This window comes from Pan troglodytes, chromosome 10, assembly GCF_028858775.2.
Source record: "Pan troglodytes isolate AG18354 chromosome 10, NHGRI_mPanTro3-v2.0_pri, whole genome shotgun sequence".
Classification (NCBI taxonomy): Eukaryota; Metazoa; Chordata; class Mammalia; order Primates; family Hominidae; genus Pan; species Pan troglodytes.
Genome location: NC_072408.2, coordinates 102,741,101 through 102,761,581, shown reverse-complemented (window position 1 = coordinate 102,761,581; position 20,481 = coordinate 102,741,101). Strand labels below are relative to the sequence as shown.

The 20,481-nt window shown below is 38.0% G+C and overlaps 1 protein-coding gene across 5 annotated transcripts in view; it reads left to right on the top strand.

The window, feature by feature from the left end:
• Positions 1-20,481, top strand: part of CCDC38 (coiled-coil domain containing 38) — a 73,664-nt gene that overhangs the window by 24,731 nt on the left and 28,452 nt on the right. For 2 of the 5 annotated variants that reach the window (XR_010148392.1, XM_001144908.8), the window contains exons 4-7: positions 632-797; positions 9,522-9,586; positions 17,224-17,387; positions 17,490-17,570. Coding sequence is in view for 3 of the 5 variants with exons in the window: in XM_001144908.8 (XP_001144908.3) it covers positions 632-797; positions 9,522-9,586; positions 17,224-17,387; positions 17,490-17,570 (476 nt within the window). In the remaining 2 variants the exon portion in view is untranslated. Of the gene's footprint in view, positions 1-631; positions 798-9,521; positions 9,587-17,223; positions 17,636-20,481 lie in introns of all 5 variants that reach the window. The other 3 variants (XR_010148391.1, XM_009426034.5, XM_009426035.5) reach the window with 2 other exon arrangements.

Sequence of the window (20,481 nt, the reverse complement as noted above, 5' to 3'; positions counted from 1 at the left end):
TTTTAATTCCACAGAACCAACACTTAGAATTTCCTTTTTTTTTTTTTTTTTTTTTTTTTGACAGTCTTGCTCTGTCACCCAGGCTGGAGTGCAGTGGTGTGATCTCGGCTCACTGCCACCTTTACCACCAGGTTCAAGTGATTCTTGTGCCTCAGCCTCCTGAGTAGCTGTGACTACAGGCACCCGTCACCACGCCCGGCTAATTTTTGTATTTTTAGTAGAGAGGGGTTTCTCCATCTTGATCAGGCTGGTCTTGAACTCCTGACCTCAGGTGATCTGCCCGCCTTGGACTCCCAAAGCGCCAGGATTACAGACATGAGCTACTGCACCCAGCCTGGAATTTCCAAATTTTAACTGCATTTTGAGCAAGACTAAATTGTGAAAATGAAGCTGAGAGGACATTTTCCAGTCTTGTATTTGTGATGTACATATTTAATAAAAGTTAAATGATCTCAGCTTCATATGAGAAGGAAATTGAAACAACACACATTCCTTCAAAGAGAAGAACCTGGGGTTGTTTTTTTAATGTTAAGATTTTTGTTGCAAATGTTATTTTTGTATATGATCGCTAATTTTAAGATAACATACTTTGGTATATTAAAAATTCTTTTCAACTTTTCCACTTGGGCAGGAAAAATTTATGAACCGTAATATGAAAATCTACCAGAAAACTACTTTTTCATCCAGAATGAAGAGTCATTCATACCTGAGCCAACTAGCTTTCTACCCTAAAAGGAGTGGTAGGTCATTTGAAAAGTTTGGGCCAGGTCCTGCTCCGATTCCTAGATTAATAGAAGGTGAGTCTAAATTACTCTTTAAGAACATCATTTTGAATATTTACTATTAATGTCAGGTTTGGGAGCTTTGTTGGAGGGTGATTAAAACAGACAGTATGCTCTCTTATAATGGTAGGGAGTCTTAGTACATGGGGATTGAGAGTTAGGAGAAATTCTATGTTAAATAAGAAAACATACTTTTCCAAGATGACTGTTACTCATTTTCATAACCGTTCTCCCAGGAGGACAGTTACTGCCAAAAGAATGTAGTATTAAAGTTTGCAAAAGTGGATAAAATGTAAAGGTAATAGCTCTGGCCATTCATACTCAGTTCTAGATGTCAAACTTAGAAAGTTTCTAAAGATAAAAAAGCCTTGATATCCAAGCCATAGAACTCATGCATCCAGAATGAGGAAGCTAATAAAATTAAATGAGCTTACCTGATGTTGCAAATACCTAATCCGGTTTTAGTGACCTTTTGAGGCAACATATTAAAATACTATAAGATGATCATTACTACTCAACAAAAGAAGGCAATCTGATGATCAAAAATGTCATGGGTGTATCCTGCTTGTCAAACCAAGTAGTGCCTATAGATGAGACAGAAAGTACTTTGAAGTTAATGAAAATAAAGGAATTAATGCTAGGATGATGGAGTCTAAAACCTTCCCCCAAAATGAATGTTTTCCAAATTGTTAAATTAAAAAGTTTAAAATAAGAAGGGAAAGAAGGAAGGAAGGAAGGAAGAAAGGAAGGCAGGCAGGCAACTTAAAAAAATTTTCTCTGGATCCCAAAGCCCATGCACTTTCTCAAACTGTAAAAAAATTTTTCAGAGAACAAGCAAACCACTTAGGGAAGGGCTTTGGAGTCAACAATTAATGTAGGAAAAGGAAGCCATGTTAACTTATTCAGAAGAGCTTCCAAGTGCATATATAATTGTATGTAAAAGGAGCAAATGATAGGCAGCAAGGTGATGCCAGGGACTGTACCACAAGTTCTAGGGCATATCTACGTTCAATCACATGCCTCATAGTTCACCTCCGTAGAGTGGTAAACCTTAGGTCATCAAGAGCATTTACAATTACATGTGATATGTTTTAGAAAGAGTTCTACACCAAGTGGCTGGTTTAAAATACCCAGGACGCTCCAGCAGTTCTTAAATAACTCAGAAGTATGGCTTTGCAGATGACCCCATTCGACAGCATTGCTATTTAACAGAGAAGTTACCGGTCTCTTAAAAGTAGATGTCTTGGATGAATTTTGGGTACAAAGGAAAAATAAAGTAAATGGCATAGGGTCAACTCTTCAAAAGGAAACAGTAAAATTGTTTGGCATTATCCAAGGCAATTTGGGCTCTGTCAGCAATGGAAACCAGATTGTCAATTTCTGCCAATTGCACAGATAAGCAATTTGGACATTTTAACTTAAAATATAGAAGTCACCCTCAGGCTGTATTTCCAATCAGGAGCTGATTTGAGTGAAACCCTTACTCCTCAACCTTGCATCCCCTGCCTGAATCCTGACTGAAAACAAACCTACATGAAAGCAAAATGAGCAAGCAACCACACGCTGGGAGGTTAGGTGACTTTAATTTTTTGTGTATGCAGTAAGTGGCAAACTGCTCGGTGCCCATCAAAGAAATCACATGCACAACTAAGTGTCAGAGACAGATCAGTTCGCCTACATGAGAGAAGTGCCATTTCCATCTTCGCACAGCTAGCAGCCTGACTCTGGTTTTGCTCTCAAAGTACAACACCTGGGATAGTTGCAGGACTCTCTGTTGCAGTATTCTGTGTCCTCAGATCTCTCAAGCTGGTCTTTACATCCCCAGAGAGTGGTGGAGGTACCCTCAGGTCTAGGAATGTTAATGCTTTGGGAGGGCTTTATTAATTCATGGCCTCTTGGTTCAAAGATCTGCCTGATAGCTAGAAGAGCCAAAATGGGAAACTCACTATAACGAGTCTACTTAGAGTTGAAGAATAAAATTCTGTCAACTCAGCCAGAGAGTACCATGTCAAAGTAAGCTGAAATGGTGAATATGGCTCTAAGATTTAGTAAGTTGACAGCACAGGATTTTTTTGGATATTGAAGTTTATTTTCAATTTGGCTGACCCATCAGAAGTGATCAAATGAAAGCTACAGTAAGCACTTTCATTCTTTTCTTCTATTAAAAATGTTTGAGTAAATTGAACCTGAATCTAATCAAATAAATATGAGGATTGAAGACCATGTTAGATAACACCATGAGGATACAATATGTCAGATCCATTATATGGGAAATTCTACAGAGAAATTGACCTCGTTTCTTGAACAAATGAATGGCTTGGGAAAAAAAAAAAGTGTGTGTAGGGTATAGGGTGTGAGGAGCGGGGGTGGCTATTATAGATTTAAAAGAGACTTTAGGATCCTTACCATAAAATATTTAGATTTTAATTTTTAAAATTCCAAAAAGGTATTTTTAAGACAACTGGGAAGATTTGAATGCAGACTGTGTGTAAAACGACACTAAGGAATAGTTCATTTTGTTAGGGGTGACGGTGGTTTTATGGTTATGATTTAAAACTTTTTATCTGCTAGAGTTTGATATTAAAGTATTTATGGGTGAAATGATACAAAGGCTTGAATTTGCTTTGAAATACTCCAGTGACGGAGACATTAAGGAGGGTGGCAATAAATGAGACAAGATTGGTAAAATGTTGATAATGTTGAAGTAGGTGACAGGTACACAGGGAACATTATATGGCTCTTTACTTTTATGAATGTCAGTGATTCCCGTAATATAAAGTATTTTTGTTTTGTTTTGTTTTGTTTTTGAGACGGAGTCTTTCTCTGTCACCTAGGCTGGAGTGCAGTGGCGCAGTCTTGGCTTACTGCAAAATCTGTCCCCAAGGTTTAAGCAATTCTCGTGCCCCAGCCTCTGAGTAGCTGGGACTACAAGCACATGCCACTATACCTGGCTAATTTTTTGTATTTTTAGTAGAGACGAGGTTTTGCCATGTTGGCCAGGGTGGTCTCAAACTCCTGGCCTGAAGTAATCCACCTGCCTCGGTCTCCCAAAGTGCTGCGATTACAGGCATGGGCCACCACTCCCAGCCTAAAGTTTTAAAATCTATTAAAAAGACAGCTGTGTGATAAATGCTGACTGATTTCATATGTATTTTATTTAATCATCAACAAAACATTGTTAAATATTTTTGCCTCCTCTTTGTGTCTGATGAACGTGGCTCACGGAGTCTGTCACTTATTCGAAGTTCTCGGTGGGTGCAGAATTCAAGCCAAGGCCTGTCTGACTCCAAAGCTTGCTTTCTTTTACCTCCCAATTAACGTTTATTAATGATTATAATAATCATTGTTGCCATTATTAACCTTGAGAAATTAAATAATTACTCATCCCAATTGTATTGTTTAAATAATAGCCAGTAACAATTATTAAGAAGTTACTATGTGTTTTTGTAATATATTGCATCATTTTCCTCTCACAACACCATTACAAAGTAAAGTAATGTATCTACCCGGGCTTACTTATGCTTTGGTAATAAATCACTCCTAAATTTCAGTGGCTTCCAATAACAGAGGTTTAATTATCCTTCACTTTCCAATGTGGGTGCTTTTCTCTGGGTCTTCTGCTGAAAGAACATTTCCTGTCTAGGATGTTGCTGGAGTTATAGCAAAGGGAGAAAGGAGAGAAACAGGTAGTGGTTCTTGAAGCTTCTTCCTGGAGGCAACATAAATCCCATCCGATCCCATTCCCATTCCCTGGGCTGAATCTGTCAATAGGCAAGTTTGACATCAACTTAGTGGGGAAAGAGAATCCTCTCACAGAGAGGGGCAGCAAATATTTGGGAACAATAACATAATCTGCCACAGGCAATATTCTCATTTCACAAATGAGGAAGCTGAGGCATGGAGAGAGGGTTATTTACTCATATTCCCACAGCTAGTAAGAGGTGAAGGTCAAAAGTGACCCAGGAAGACGTGGGCCTCCTAGGCAGCACAGGCTCACAGGTTACTTGGAAATATTGTTTCCTTTCTATTTCTATTTGCATTTTTTTTGCTTTTATTATTAACTTTTGAGACAGGGTCTCACTTTGTCACCCAGGCTGGAATGCAGTGGTGTGATCATGACTCACTACAGCCTCGACCTCCTGGCTAAAGCAATCCTCCCACCTCAGCCTCCCCTCCCAAGTAGCTGGGACTACAGGCACACACGACCATGCCTGGCTAATTTTTGTATATTTTTGTAGAGACAAGCCTTCGCCATGTTGTCCAGGTTGGTCTCAAACTCCCGAGCTGAAGCGATCCACCTACCTCAGCCTCCCAAAGTGTTGGGATTACAGTCATGAGCCACTGCTGCTGGCCCTGCTTTTATTACTATTTTTAATTGACCCCATAATAATCATACATATTGATGGGGTATGGTGTGATGTTTCAATACATGTATACAATGTGCCATAATCAAATCGGAGTAATGAGCATATTCATCACCTCAAACATTTATCATTTATTTGTGTTGGGAACATTCAAAATCCATTCTTCTAGCTATTTGAAAATATGTAACAAACTATTGCTAAGTATAGTCACCTTACAGCGCTATAGCACACTCGAACTTTTTCCTGCTGTCTAGCTGTACTTGTGTGTCTGTTAACCAACATCTTCCTATCCCCCCACCCCCATCCTTCCCTGCTTCTAGTGACCACTATTCTACTCTCTACTTCTATGAAGTCAACTTTTTTAGCTTCCATGTAGGGATGAGTATTTAAATTCTTAAATTTTAGATTCAGGGGATACATGTGCAGGTTTGTTACGAGGGTATGTTGAATGATGCTGAGCTTTGGGCTTCTATTGATTGCATCACCAAAATAGTGAACATGGTACCCAATAGGAAGTTTTTCAACCCTTGCTCCTCTCCCTCCCTCCCTGCTTTAGGAGGCCGCAGTGTCTATTATTCCCATCTTTATGTCCATGTGTACTCAATGTTTAGCTCCCACTTATAAGTGAGAACATGCAGTATTTGCTTTTCTATTTCTGTGTTAATTCACTTAGGAGAATGACTTCCAGCTCTATCCATGTTGCTGCAAAGGACATTATTTTATTCTTTTTATGGCTGCATAGTATTCCATGGTATACATGCACCACATTTTCTTTAGCCAGTCCACTGTTGATGGGCATCTAGGTTGAGTCTCTGTATTTGCTATGGTTAACATTGCTGTGATGAACATACAAGTGCATGTGTCTTTTCGACAGAACAATTTATTTTTGGGGAGGTAGGTACCCAGTAATGGGATTGCTGGGTTGGATGATAGTTCTATTTTTAGTTCTTTGAAAAACCTCCAAACTGCTTTCCACATGGGGCTGAATTAACAGTGTATTCCCATCAACAATGTATAAGCATTCCATTTTTCTCTGCAACCTAGTCATCTGTTATTTTTTGACTTTTTAATAATAGCCATTCTGACTGGTGTGAGACGGCATCTCATTGTGATTTTGATTTGCATTTCTCTGATGATTGGCAATGTCGGGCATTCTTTCCAGTTTATTGGATGTCACTTGTTTGTCTTCTTTTGCCTACTTTTTAATGTGTTTTTTTCTTGTTAATTTGTTTAAGTTTCTTGTAGATTCTGGATATTAGGTCTTTGTCTTTGACAAAGGTTGCGAATATACATAGCTTGCAAATATTTTCTCCTATGCTATAGGTTGTCTGTTTAGTCTGTTGATAGTTTCTTTTGCTGCGCAGAAGCTCTTTAGTTAAATTAGGTGTGAATTGCCAATTTTTATTTTTGTTGCATTTGGTTTTGAGAACTTTTCCTAGGCCAATGTCTGGAAGAGTATGTCCCAGATTTTCTTTTGGGATTTCTTTTTATAGCTGGAGGTCTTACATTTAAGTCTTGAATCCCTCTTGAGTTAATTTTTGTATATGGTAAGATGAAGGGATCTAGTTTCATTCTTCAGCATATAGCTAGCCAGTTTTCCCTGCACCATTTATTGAAAAGGGGATCCTCTCCCCATTGTTTATTTTTGTCATCTTTGTTGACAATCAGTTGGTTGTATGTGTGCAGCTTTATTTCTCTGTTTTCTATTTTGTTCCATTGGTCTGTCTATTTTTGTACCAGTACCATGCTGTTTTTGTTACTGTAGCCTTGTAGTATAGTTTGAAATCAGGTAATATGATGAGTCCAACTTCGTTCTTTTTGCGTAGGATTGCTTTGGGTATTTGGGCTCTATTTTGGCTTCATGTAATTTTTATTTTATTTTTATGAATTATTTATTCATTTAGAGACAGTGTCTTACTCTGTCCCCCAGGCTGAAGTGCAGTAGCATGATCATAGCTCACTGTAACCTTGAACTTCTAAACTCAAGCAATCCTCCTGGCTTAGTCCTGTGAGAGGCTAGGACTATAGGCACGCACAACCATGCTCAATTAATTTTTTAATTTTTTTGTAAAGATGGGTTTCTTGCTGTGTTGCTCAGTCTGGTCTTGAACTCCTGGCCTCAAGCAATCCTCCCACCTTGGCCTTTCCAAGTTTTGGGATTACAGGCATCAGCCACCATGCCCAGCCTGAATTCTAGAATAGTTTTTTTCTAATTCTGTGAAAAGTGACATTGGTAGTTTGATAGGAATAGCATTGAATCTGTAAATTGCTTTCATAAGTGTGGACATTTTTAATGACATTGATTGTTCCAATCCATGAGCCTGGAATGTTTTTCAATTTGTTTGTGTCATCTATGAATTCTTTCAGCAGTGTTTTGTAATTCTCATTGCAGAGTTCTTACACCTCTTTGTTTACAAATATCCATAGGTATTTGTGTGTGTGTGTGTGTGTGTGTAATGTAAACGGGATTGCATTCTTGATTTGGCTCTCAGCTCAAATGTTATTGATGTATACAAATGCTATTGATTTTTGTACATTGATTTTGTATCCTGAAACTTTGCTGAAGTTGTTTGTCAGATCTAAGACTCTTTTGGTGGAGTCTTTAGGGTTTTTTAGGTATCGAACCATATCATCAGTGAAGACAGATAATTTGACTTCCTCTTTTCCTATTTGGATGCTTTTGTTTCTTTCTCTTGCTGGATTGCCCTGGTTAAGACTTCCAGTATTATGTTGACTAGGAATGCTGAGAGTGCAAATCCTTGTCTTGTTCCAGTTCTTAGGGGAAATGCTTCTAACTTTTACCTGTTCCGTATGATGTTGGCTGTGAGTTTGTCATAGATGGCTGTTAGTATTTTGAGGTATGTTCCTTTGATGCCTAGTTTGTTGAGTGTATTTATCATAAGGGGATGTTGGATTTTATTGAATGCTTTTTCTGGGTCTGTCAAGATGATCCTATGGTTTTGGGGTTTAATTCTGTTTATGTGGTGAATCACATTTATTGATTTGTGTATATTGAACAAACCTTGTATTCTAGGAATAAAGCCCACTTGATCGTGGTGAATTAGCTTTTTGATGTGTTGTTGGATTCAGTTTGCTAGTGTTTTTTTGAGGATTTTCATGTCTATGTTCATCAAGGATAGTGGCCTGTAGTTTTCTTTTTTGTTGTGTCTTTGCCAGATTTTGATATCAGGATGATACCAAATTCATAGGATGAGTTAGGGAGGAATCCCTTCTCTTAGATTTTTTTGTAATAACTTCAGTAGGATTGGTACTAGCCTTTCTTTGTACCTCTGGTAGGAGTCGGCTGTGAATCCATCTGGTCCAGGGCTTTATTTGGTTTGGTAGGTTTTTTATTACTGATTCAATTTCAGAACTCATTATTAGTCTGTTCAGGGTTACAATTTCTTCCTGATTCAATCTTGGGAGATTGTGTGTTTCCAGGAATTTATCTATTTCCTCTAGATTTTCCAGTTTGTTTTCATAGAGGTGTTCATAATAGTCTCTGTGGATCTTTTGTATTTCTGTGGGATTGGCTATAATGTTACCTTTGTCATTTCTGAGTGTGCTTATTTGGATCTTCTCTCTTTTTTCTTTGTTAATCTAGCTAGTGGCCTGTCAATCTCGTTTTTCTTTCAAAGAACCAACTTTTTGTTTCATTGATTCTTTGTATGATTTTTTTGGTCTCAATTTCATTTAGTTCTGCTCTGATTTTAGTTATTTCTTTTCTTCTGCTAGCTATAGTTACATTCTTATCAAGAGATTTTATTTTATGCCACATCCTGTTGGTTTTTATGAAGCAAACATTATTGAAATGTAGCATATGTATAAATTTCCAGAATGAAAAAAGCTTGAAAAGAAACATTTGGTATTTTCTATTGCTAGATGGTAAAACTAGTTGTCATCATTTCCTTTCCTCACAGAAGTTTGGTTTATGAGCCAAAAAAGATTTTGCCTAAGAGCTTTGGTATGTGTAGATTGGCCAAACATTAAGATTTAAAATAGTTCAGTCTTACTTGGTACAGCACAAGCTTAGGTTAGTTGTGTGACCTTGGATAAGAATTTTGACAGCTCTACACTTCAGGACCTCACAGACAGGATGGGGATAGTAGTAAGTACCTTATTCAGGTTGTTGTTAGGATTAAATGATGTGCTTAAAGTGGCTAATGAGGTTTCTGGAATATGATAGACATAAAATAAATTGTAATTACTATTACTAAATTAGTTTGAGTGGCTAGGGAAAGGTTTATTTGAAGATATAGTATTTTTAAAAGATCAGATACATACTGTAGAATAATTTAATTATATGGCTTTTATTTTATACAGCATTTTTAAGGATGATGAACTAAACTCACGTCTATTTCAACTTTCTTCACAGGTTCCGACACAAAAAGGACTGTCCATGAATTTATTAATGACCAGAGAGACAGGTTTCTGCTCGAGGTAGTAAAAATAACTTTTCTCCCCTAGCCAAATGGAAGACTTCTTTCATAGTGTTTTCAAATATTTACCTTGACATTTTGCTTGTCTATTACATGTCCCAAATCTATTGGTTGAACAGGTTGGTTTTTTCATGTGTTCATTAATTTGAAAAATACTTACTGAGAGTTTACTATGTGCCAAGCAGTAAACAAAGCAAAGACCTGCCTCTCAAAGGATTTACATTCTAATATCCCAGACAAGGTTTTATACTTCCTGGAACCTATCAGAAAAATTATTCTAGAAAATGTCTGGTTCTAGTTTGTCCCTTTTTCTCCAATTATCTCTCCTATGACCAGGATAGTGCCTGAGATGCCCTATTTAATGCAGCTTCTCCTGATGCTTTGGCTGAAGATGGTGGGAATCCAAGCACTCTGGAAATTCAGACAATTCTAGAATCCCTCCAGCTTCCTTGATACCTATTCATGTCAGAACAGTGTGCCAGGTCCCTTGTGGAGTCTTTTATAAAAAATAATAGAGGCTTTTTTTCCTGCCATCAAAAACTTTAACTAGATGCCAGGCATATAACTGAAAACATGATTATTTACTATGTCTATATGCATATTCATTTGCCATAGATAAAGCAGAGATGCCAAGCACTTAATGGGAAAATAATTACAAAATGAATGAATTGAACATTTTTGTACCTTTATTGTCAAGTATCTAATAATCTAAAGATGTTAATGTGTCTCAATTAAACTCTTTGATGCTAATGAGTAAATAACAATGTACTTGACTTTTCCTAATTTCACATCATATATTTTGGGGCATAAATTTAGTTAGTTAGTACTTCCATACGCTGCCAGCTACAATCAACATAAAATATCTCACTTAAAGTAACTGATAAAGTTATAAATAGAACCTGATGGCTTTGTTTGTTAAAAAGCATCTCCTGGGTATGAGTTTGATCTTTATTATAAAGTCCTACTGACATAACTGATGTCCTAGGTAGTTTAAGGTGGTGCTTGACAGATACACTAGGATTTCAGGACATTTATATTAAATATACCTCATTTCCTTTCTTTACTGTATCCCTCCCTCCCTCAACCAGTTTGGTGAAGTGTCCACTTATCAAAAAGACTTGTACAGTCTACCCTCTGTATCCACAGGTTCAGCATCTGAGAATTTAACAAACTGCAGATCAAAAATATTCAGAAAAAATGATAAAAAATAACAACAAAATAATACAAATTTTGAAAAATTATAACATATAACAACTATTTATATAGCATTTACATTGGTATTAGGTACTATAATTAATCTAAAGATTATTTAAAGTATATGGGAGAATGTACATGGTTATATGCAAATACTATTCCATTTTACATAAGCGACTTGAGCATCCACAAAGTTTGGTGTCCTTGGGGATCCTGGAGCCAATCTCCTGTTGATGCCAAGGAACAACTATTTGTAGTAAAAAATCTGGCCTTGTCTAGAAAGAGTGTGGCCTTTGCTCTTGACTTCCGGGTGGTAATCTATATCATACTTAATAAGGCTGTCTTTCTTTAATATAGGACTGGTCACATCTGACAGTCTTAGGGTGGAGGCTGCCCATCCCAGAAATATTAACAATGGGACTTAGAGGTGGGGCTTTGGGTCACACTCAGAGGGTCTGGAGACTGGAGACAGATCAACCACATGGTCAATCAATTAATCATGCCTAGTTAATGAAGCCCCAGTGAAAACTCTAGACACTGAAGCTCATTTCTGCTTCCCTTGTTGACAATATTCTCTGTGCGTTGTCACATGTAGATGCAGGGAGGATAACACCTCCTAGTTCCATGGGGAGGGAACACTGGAAGCTTTGCATTTAGAACTTACTCAGGCTCTGCCTTATGGGTCTCTTCCTTTGGATGATTTCAATGCATATTCTTTCCTTTTAATAAACTATACTATACCCATGAGTATAATAGCTTTCAGCGAGTTTGTGAGTCCTTCCAGCAAATTATCAAAACTGATGGTATTTGGGGGAACCCCTCAAACTTGCGGTCAGTGTCAGAAGTGAGAGCAGTCTTGGGGACTATGATAAGAAATTTTCAATTTGGCTAACTCTGGGTAACTTGTAATAGTTTTCAAAAACTGAAGTGGCTTCATGGCATCTTTATTTTTTATTTATAGCAGAGTTGGGACATGAAATACCCATTTAAAAATTATTAACATTGACATATTATGAATTTAATATTATAAACACTTTATGCCAATAAATTTGACAACTTAGATGAAATAGATTCCTTGAAAGATGCAAACTACCAAAGCCTACCCAAGAAGAAAGAAATAAATGGAATAGCTTTATGTCTCTTAAAGAAATTGAACTTACAGGTAAAAAACTTCTCACAAAGAAAAACCCAGATTTATTGATTAATTCTGCCAAATATTTAAAGAAGAAATAAATTTAATTTTATACACACTGTTCCAAAAAAATGAGTAAGAAGAGGGAATACCTCACAACTCATGCTGTGAATCAAAACTAGATAAAATGATTAGAAGACAAGAAAGCTAAAGACCAAGATCTCTCGTAAGCATATATGCAAACATTCTGAACAAAATGTAACAAACCAAATCCAATAATACATAAAAAGATAATACATTATGACAAATTAGGGTTTAATCTAAGAATACAAAAGTAATTTAACATTTAAAAATAAATCAATGTAATACACATTAACAAATTAAAAATGAAAACCCATATGATTATCCCAATTGATGCAGAAAAACCACTCAACAATATCCAAATTCATTCTTGATGGAGACGCTCAGCAAAGTAGGAACAGAAGAGAAGTTCCTCAACTTTATAAAAGGACATCTACTAGAAACTTATCACTAACATTACATATCTAATGGTGAAAGACTGAATGCTTTCCCCCTAAGATTAGGAACAAGGCAAGGATTTCCACTGCACCACTTCTTTTTGTCAGTGTTCTGGAGGTCCTAGCTGGTGCAATAAGACAAGAAAAAGAAATGAAAGACATTTAGATTGGAAATGAAGAATTAAAGCTGTCTTTATTTACAGACAACACGATCCTCTCTGCAGAAAATCTGAAGAAATCTATTTTAAAACTACCATAACCTATGAGTTTAGCAAGGTTGTAGCAAGGTCAATTTACAGAAATCAATTGTATTTTTATAAACTTGTAATGAAGAATTAAGAAATTAAAATTTAAAAAGCAATGCCATGTCCAACAGCATCAAAATATGAAATAATTCTAGATATGTTTGTAAAATATGTACAATAGATGTACACTGAAAACTACAAGACATTGCAGAGAAAAATTAAAGACCTAAATAAATGGAGAGTGATACCATGTTCATTGATCCAAAGACTCAATATTGCTGAGATGCCAAATCTTTCCAGATTGATTTATAGATTAAATAATTTATTTAATCTATAAATACAATCTCAGTACAAATCCCAGGAGTCTGTCTTGTAGAAATTGAAAGGCTGATTCTAAATTTTTTATGGAAATGCAAAGGACCTAGTTTCAAGAGCTATGAAGGATCTAAAATGCTATCCTACTTGCAAGCCAAGAAGTTAGTCTGCTGCAGTTTCATAGTTTCAATAGAAGACACCAGACTCCTGGGTCAGAAATAAAGAATAGTTTCTTATTTATAGCCATTCCACTCCTGGGAATTTATCCAAGAAAAATAAAAGCATATGTGCTCATAGCAACCTTATTTGAAGTAGCCCAATGTAGGAAACAAGACAAATGTCCATGAACAGGTAAATGGGTAACCAAACTGGGGTATATCAACATAACTGATTACTACTCAGCAATAAAAAGGAATTAGTTATGGATATTCTACCAACATGGATGACTCTTAAAATAGTTGTACTAAGTTTATAAATCCAGACAGAAAAATAGTTCATACTATAATTTCACCAGATAAAATTCTAGAAAATGCAAGCTCGTCTATAGTGACAGAAGACAGGTCAGTAATTGCCTGGGAAAGGAGGTGGGGAGGACGGAAGAAGGGATGGATTACAAAGGGCTTGAGTAGACTTTTTGAGGTGATGAATATGTTCATTGTTTTGATTGTGGTGATGATTTCCCAAGTATATACACATGTCAAAACTTAACAGATTGTATACTTTAAAAATGTGGAGTTTATTGGATAGTTATACCTCAATTAAACTAGAAAAAAATTATGAAAATGATGCTACAACTACTGATATTTTCTAATTATTATTTTTCCCTCTCTGCTGGATTATTGCCACCAACATACAAACATCCTATTATTTACCCCATCTTTTAAAACAACCCCACCCCAAAAACCCTCTTTAGATATCAGTTTGGCTAACTCTGGGTAACTTGTAATAGTTTTCAAAAACTGAAGTGGTTTCATGGCATCTTTATTTTTTTATTTATAGCAGAGTTGGGACCCTCTTTAGATATCACATTACATACCATCTTCTGCCCCAATTTTCTGCTCTCCTTTATAGCAAAATTTTTCAAAAGCATTATACTTATTTCCTGCCTCCACTTCTCTCCCTATTCTCTGCTAAATCCACTTCCATCAGGTTTTTGTCCTTATCATTCACCAAAACGACTTTTGTCAAAGTTACCAGAGACTTCTCTGTTGCTAAATCAAATTGTCACAGTATTCCTTTTATTTAACACTTGGCCTTTCAGCAGCAATTGGTCTATTCACTCCTTTTTTGAAATACTTTCTTCTGTTGGTTTCTGGGAGCCACTCTCTCGACTCTTCCACCTTGCTAACTGCTGCTGCTTCTCAGTTTTATGTGCTTGTTCTCCTCTTCTCCCTGATCTTCAAGTGTTGGAATGTCCAGGGCCCATTCCTTACCCTTTGCTCTGTCTACCCTCCTTCAGGCTCATGTCTTCGAATTCCACCTCCATATTAACAACTTCCAAATTTATTTCTCTAGCTTGATCTTCTTCCCTGAACTCCAGGCTCACAGATGCAACTGTAATTCTTAACATTTCCCATCAAGATGTTCAGTAAGCATTTCAGACTTCATGTTTCCTAAACTCCGCCCCTAATATACTCTTTCCTACCCTTGCAAGTCTGCATCTCATACCATAGTCCCTGGCTCACTAAATAGCAATTCCATTTTTCCACTTGCTTAGACCAAAAATATTGGGGTTATCCTTGACTCCTTTTTACAATCCACATCCAAACAGATCTTCAAAAATATTCTTTTTCAAAATATATCCATAATCAGACTACTGTTCATGACCTCCACAGCTACTACTGCAGTCCAAGCCACCAACATCTCTAGCATGTATTAGTGTTATAACTTCTAAACCTGGGTCTCCTGCTTCTACTGTTGCTCCCCTGCAGTCGGTCTGTTCTCCATACAGTGATAGGATCATGCCCTTCCTCTGCCAAAGGCCTCTAGCAACTTGATCTGGTCCCCAGCTTACTCTCTGACCTCACTCCTATCACTCTTTCTCTTGTCCCAAAAGACAACGATTCAAAATGCCATAATCCCAAACACTGAAATCCTGAAAGATCAAAATCTCAAAAATATAGTTCTGGAAAATGTAAACTTAAAAAATTTTTAAAAGACATTTATTTATTTATTTACATTTTTAAAGGGGGATTTTTTTGAGAACATATAACAACATGACAGACCACCTGTTAAGCCACTTTGCACAATGAGGTAGGCAATAACAACAACATATGTATTTTTGCCGGTACAAATACTCAGGCATTCTAACGACAATTGCACAGGTGTAACCATTATGAGCAGACTAACTATATGCAGAAAGAAATAGATCCAAGAGCAAAATGTATAAATGAATATTGCTATGGTTGGTAATTTGTGCACCCAGCTTTACAACTGCAGTCATCAAATAAACTTTATCAATAACACGTTGAAATTTTTTTAGAAGTCTTTGATCACCCCTAATTCCAAATCTGTCATTATGTCAACATATTGTTTGGAGACTCAACTGAAATCCATTTTCATCTGAATAAAGACGATAACAAGGTAATAGTTTTGTCTAACATGATGCCACTACCTTGTGATTTTGATTTTCAGGATTTTAGACATTAGGGATTTTACAATTTTGATCTTTCGGGATTTTGACATTTGGGATTATGGCATTCAGTATTGTGTATTAGGGATTATGATTCAAACCCTTTCTCTTGCTCACTCTGCTCCAGCCTTGGTGGCCTCTTTGCTGTTCCTGGGACACACCAATCACACTCTTGTCTCCAGGCTGATGCACTGGAGGCTCTTCCTTATATTAGGCTGGTGCAAAAACAACTGTGGTTTTTGCTATTTCAATGGCAAAAACCACAATTACTTTTTCACCAACCTAATAGGAGGAACATTCCTCCCTCAGAAATCCTCATGATTGGTTTCCTACTTCCTTCCAGTCTCTGTTTAATTCTCACCACATCAGGGAGACTTTCCTTGGCTGTTCTATACATGATAGCAACCCCCTGCCCTTGTCCACAGCACCCCATCCCGCTTTCATCAGCTTCCTTCCTCTTCTAGAATGGACACTCCATACAAGCATTTATGTTTCTTTGGATCATCACTCTATTTACACCCCTTAAAACAGTCCTGGCACACAGTAGGCACTCAGTAAGTACTTGCAGAATAAAGTAATGAATGAAGCATTTTTTGCTATAAACTTGGAGGGTCTAATTTTTGGTTGTTATCTCTTTAAAATCATCTCATTTCCATATTTTCAATTCATTTATATTATGTATGTGGCCTTATTTATGATTTATTTTTTTCCTGCATGGTATTAAAAACCCAAATAGTCTGGGTGTGGTGGCTCACGCCTGTAATCCCAGCACTTTGGGAGGCCAAGGCAGGTGGATTGCTTGAGCTCAGGAGTTTGAGACCAGCCTGGCTGACATGGCAAAAACCATCTCTACTAAAAATACAAAAATTAGCCGGGCATGGTGGTGTGCACCTATATAGTCCCAGCTACTTGAGTGGCTGAGGTGGGAAGATTGCTTGAGCCTGGGTGGTCAAAGCTGCAGTGAGCCAAGATCACCCCACTGCACTCCAGCCTGGGTGACAGAGCAAGACCTTGTCTCAAAAACAAAACAAAACAAAAATCACCACATGGACTCTTATATTCTGTACTAAAAAAATAGAAGGAACTAGAAGGCAGATGTCAAAGTTGTGTTTGGGGATCTAAACAGGCCTCTTTGATTACAGTTAGATGTGGTACCCTTGGGCTGGCTCCCAGGAATGCGTCACTGGCATGGCAGAGTTGAAACTGCTTTCTCCCATGGTCTTCCTATTGGCGGAGAAGCTGGTAGCTTTTGTGACTGCAGACAACCCAGTTTCCCAATTCCCAGAAAGTACTGGAGGGTAATACACTGTAGGTAATACCAGATGCACCTACTCTTTGGAGGAATATGCAGCTATTTTTTATTTGTAGGGCAGAACCCTTTTGGAACAACACTGACCCTCTTCATAGAAGTAAGGGAGGGAAATTAGTCTCCCCTCCAATTATCCCTGAAAATAAAACTCCTTCAAGAAATAAAGTCCATTGCTCCAAGATTTAGGCGTACTATTATTTCTAATACAAATGTTCACTTGCTGTGTATAAGACTGTTGAAATTACTAAAAATGTGGAATCATGTTTTTACACCTCTGTCTTCAATGCCCCTAGTATGCTTTGTCAACCAAAAGAAACACAATCAAAAAGTTTGAAAAAGACATAGCAATGAGGGAACGGCAACTAAAAAAAGCAGAGAAAAAGCTCCAAGATGATGCACTGGCCTTTGAAGAGTTCCTTCGAGAAAATGACCAGAGATCTGTAGACGCTCTGAAAATGTTTGTTTCATCACTCTGGCCAAATCCCTCCCACCTCTTTTGTTTGTTTGTTTGTTTGTTTGTTTCTAAGAAGCAAATTAACAGATCTTCATTGCTTTTCAGGGCAGCACAGGAAACAATAAACAAACTCCAAATGACAGCAGAGCTGAAGAAAGCAAGCGTGGAGGTACAAGCTGTGAAAAGGTGAGGGTGGGCAGAATCTTCTCATGGCCAAATTTCCACGACCCATTAAAACCTATTCATGCCAGGTAAGACCTAATAATCCTGATCATCCTTATCAGTTGATGATGTCATAAGTATGAACGAATTTTAAAAAATAAGTAACCTGTCCATCAAGATTTGTTCCTGCCTGGGTATCAGGACAGTATGTGGCTTCCAGTTGGAAAGTCTCTCTAACTTGTAGATACAGAAGCAAAGAAATTAGATGAAGCAAAACAATTAGGAATAAACAATAAATTATTATCTAAGTGCCCTTCTTCATTCATTCATTTTTTTCTTTTTATATTTTTAGTTTAGTCTGGTTGCACTTTTGCATTCATTCTGAGACATTTTTTCTCCCACATTTTAACATCTCTGAAATTGGGACTCATTCTACGATCATCTTACAGTCATCATGGGCAGTATTTTTTATATTTACGCTTACATAGTAGAAACTAGTATTGCTATTAAAAACTAAGATCTGCTGGACACACTGCTTGCCTCTCAGCTCCTTTGGAAGCTGAGGCGGGAGGATCGCTTGAGCCCAGGAGTTCAAGTGAAGTCTTAGCAACACAGTGGGACCCCATCTTTAGTAAAAATAAATAAAAATAAAAAACTAAGATCTATAAAGAGAAAAAAGCATTGGAGCAGGAGTTGGGATAAAATTGTACCATCTGCCACTCTTTTTCAAACTTGGATGTTTCCTTCTATGGTCAAGGAAACTCACTTGAACTAATTTTTTTTTTTTTGAGAGGGAGTTTCACTTTTGTTGCCCAAGCTGGAGTGCAATGGCATGATCTCGGCTCACTGAAACCTCCACCTCCTAGGTTCAAGCGATTCTCCTGCCTCAGCCTCTCGAGTAGCTGGGATTACAGGTGCCCACCTCCACACTTGGCTCATTTTTTGTATTTTTGGTAGAAATGGGGTTTCACCACGTTAGCCAAGCTAGTCTCAAACTCCTGACCTCAGACGATCCACCCACCTCAGCCTCCCAAAGTGCTGGGATTACAGGCATGAGTCACCGCGCCCGGCCTAACTAATTTTAAGTAGCTAAAGAAGCTTCCTTCTGTCATCATTTTTGGACAGTAATTTCATGATTCAGAATACACTGTAGTGTTGGTATCAGGTCAATGCTAAAACTTACTTTTCCTTTTTGAGAACTTGATGCTTACCTCCCCTCTAGAACTAGGTCCTAGGCTTCTTACATCCTTCAGACAAGCGAGTCTGAAATAAAGCAGAGTTGGTTTCTCTGAAACCAACTGCACTAACAGAATGTGCATTTCATATTCTGGCTACAGCAGGCTCTTCTATTTTAGGAGCCTAAAGCTGAAGCTGCTCCAAGATGGAGAATTTCCTTCTCTCTTTCACCCCCGATGCAATTAGAAGTTTCTATCCATTTATAGAATATTTCTAGAGCTAGAGTAGCAGCCTCTATTTTTGTGCAAAGTATTGCATTTATGCACAATAGCCGCCGAGTTGAGCCCTCCAAATGGTCTTGCTGAAGATAACTTGATCGTTGATGTATCACATCATCCTAGAAAGGTGCAGGAGATCATGAAAAACAAGCCTGTAGTGGAGCAAGGGCAGCAGGTGCTCTTCTCTCTTTATGGCTCGAGATGGCCCCAGGAGGCCTCCTCTACAGGTAGGGCTGGAAAGGGAAGGGGGCATCTTCTGAAGCTTTTGCTTGGAAACTGTATCTTTCCAGCCAATTGTCACCTCGTGTTCTTTGTAGCATATCTGGGAGGATTTCAATCTAAAATGGAGGCAGCAGTAGAATGAAGGTCTCCCATCAATCTTCCAACTGGTGATACGTGAAGCAGCCATTTACTGACCCTTGAATATCACTCTTGCACCAGGGCTGAAGGAAGGCTCTGACAGATAGAAGTATTAAAGCTGAAAACATTGATACAAAGTAATATTGATATCTTTCAGATAAAGGTTTGGAAGCTGCCTTTCAAGTGGGCCTTCTTTTGTTATTTTAACATCCCTCTTTGTCCACTTTGTAATGTAATTACTATAACGCAATGTGAAGCTGGGCAAAAGCTTTTGGTCCAAGTCACTCAATATTGGCAAGAGCTTGGGCATCTGAGTCAGGTGGACCTAGGTTTGAGTGCTGGCTCTACCATTTACATCTCCTTTCCAAGATAAGAATAATAGTACCTATTTTAAAGTGCTGTCCTGAGGATCAGCTTATGTCTGTAGTGTGTCCTGCCTGTAGTAATAGGTCCTCATTAAGTGTTAGTTTCTTTCTTTTCCTTACAAATGTACCATCTTTTGCTACTTTCTTTCTTTTTTTTTTTTTTTTTGAGACAGAGTCTTGTTCTGTCGCCCAGGCTGGAGTGCAGTGACGTGATCTCACCTCACTGCAACCTCTACCTCCCAGGTTCAAGTGATTCTCCTGCCTCAGCCTCTTGAGTAGCTGGGATTACAGGCATGCGCCACCACGCCTGGCTAATTTTTGTATTCTTAGTAGAGACAGGGTTTCACCATGTTGGCCAAGCTGGTCTTGAACCCTTGACCTCATGATCCGCCCTCCTTGGCCTCCCAAAGTCCTGGGATTACAGGGGTGAGCCACTATGCCCGGCTTTTTTTTTTTTTTTTTTTTTCGAGACAGAGTTTTGCTCTTGTTGCCCAGGCTAGAGTGCAATGGCACGATCTCGGCCCACTGCAACCTCTGCCATCCGGGTTCAAGCGATTCTCCTGCCTCAGCCTCCCAAGTAGCTGGGATTACAGGCGCCCACCACCATACCTGGCTAATTTTTTGTATTTTTAGTACAGACGGGTTTTCTCCATGTTGGCCAGGCTGGTCTCGAACTCCTGACCTCAGGTGATCTTCCTGCCTTGGCCTCCCAAAGTGCTGGGATTACACGTGTGAGCCACTGCACCCGGCCCTTTT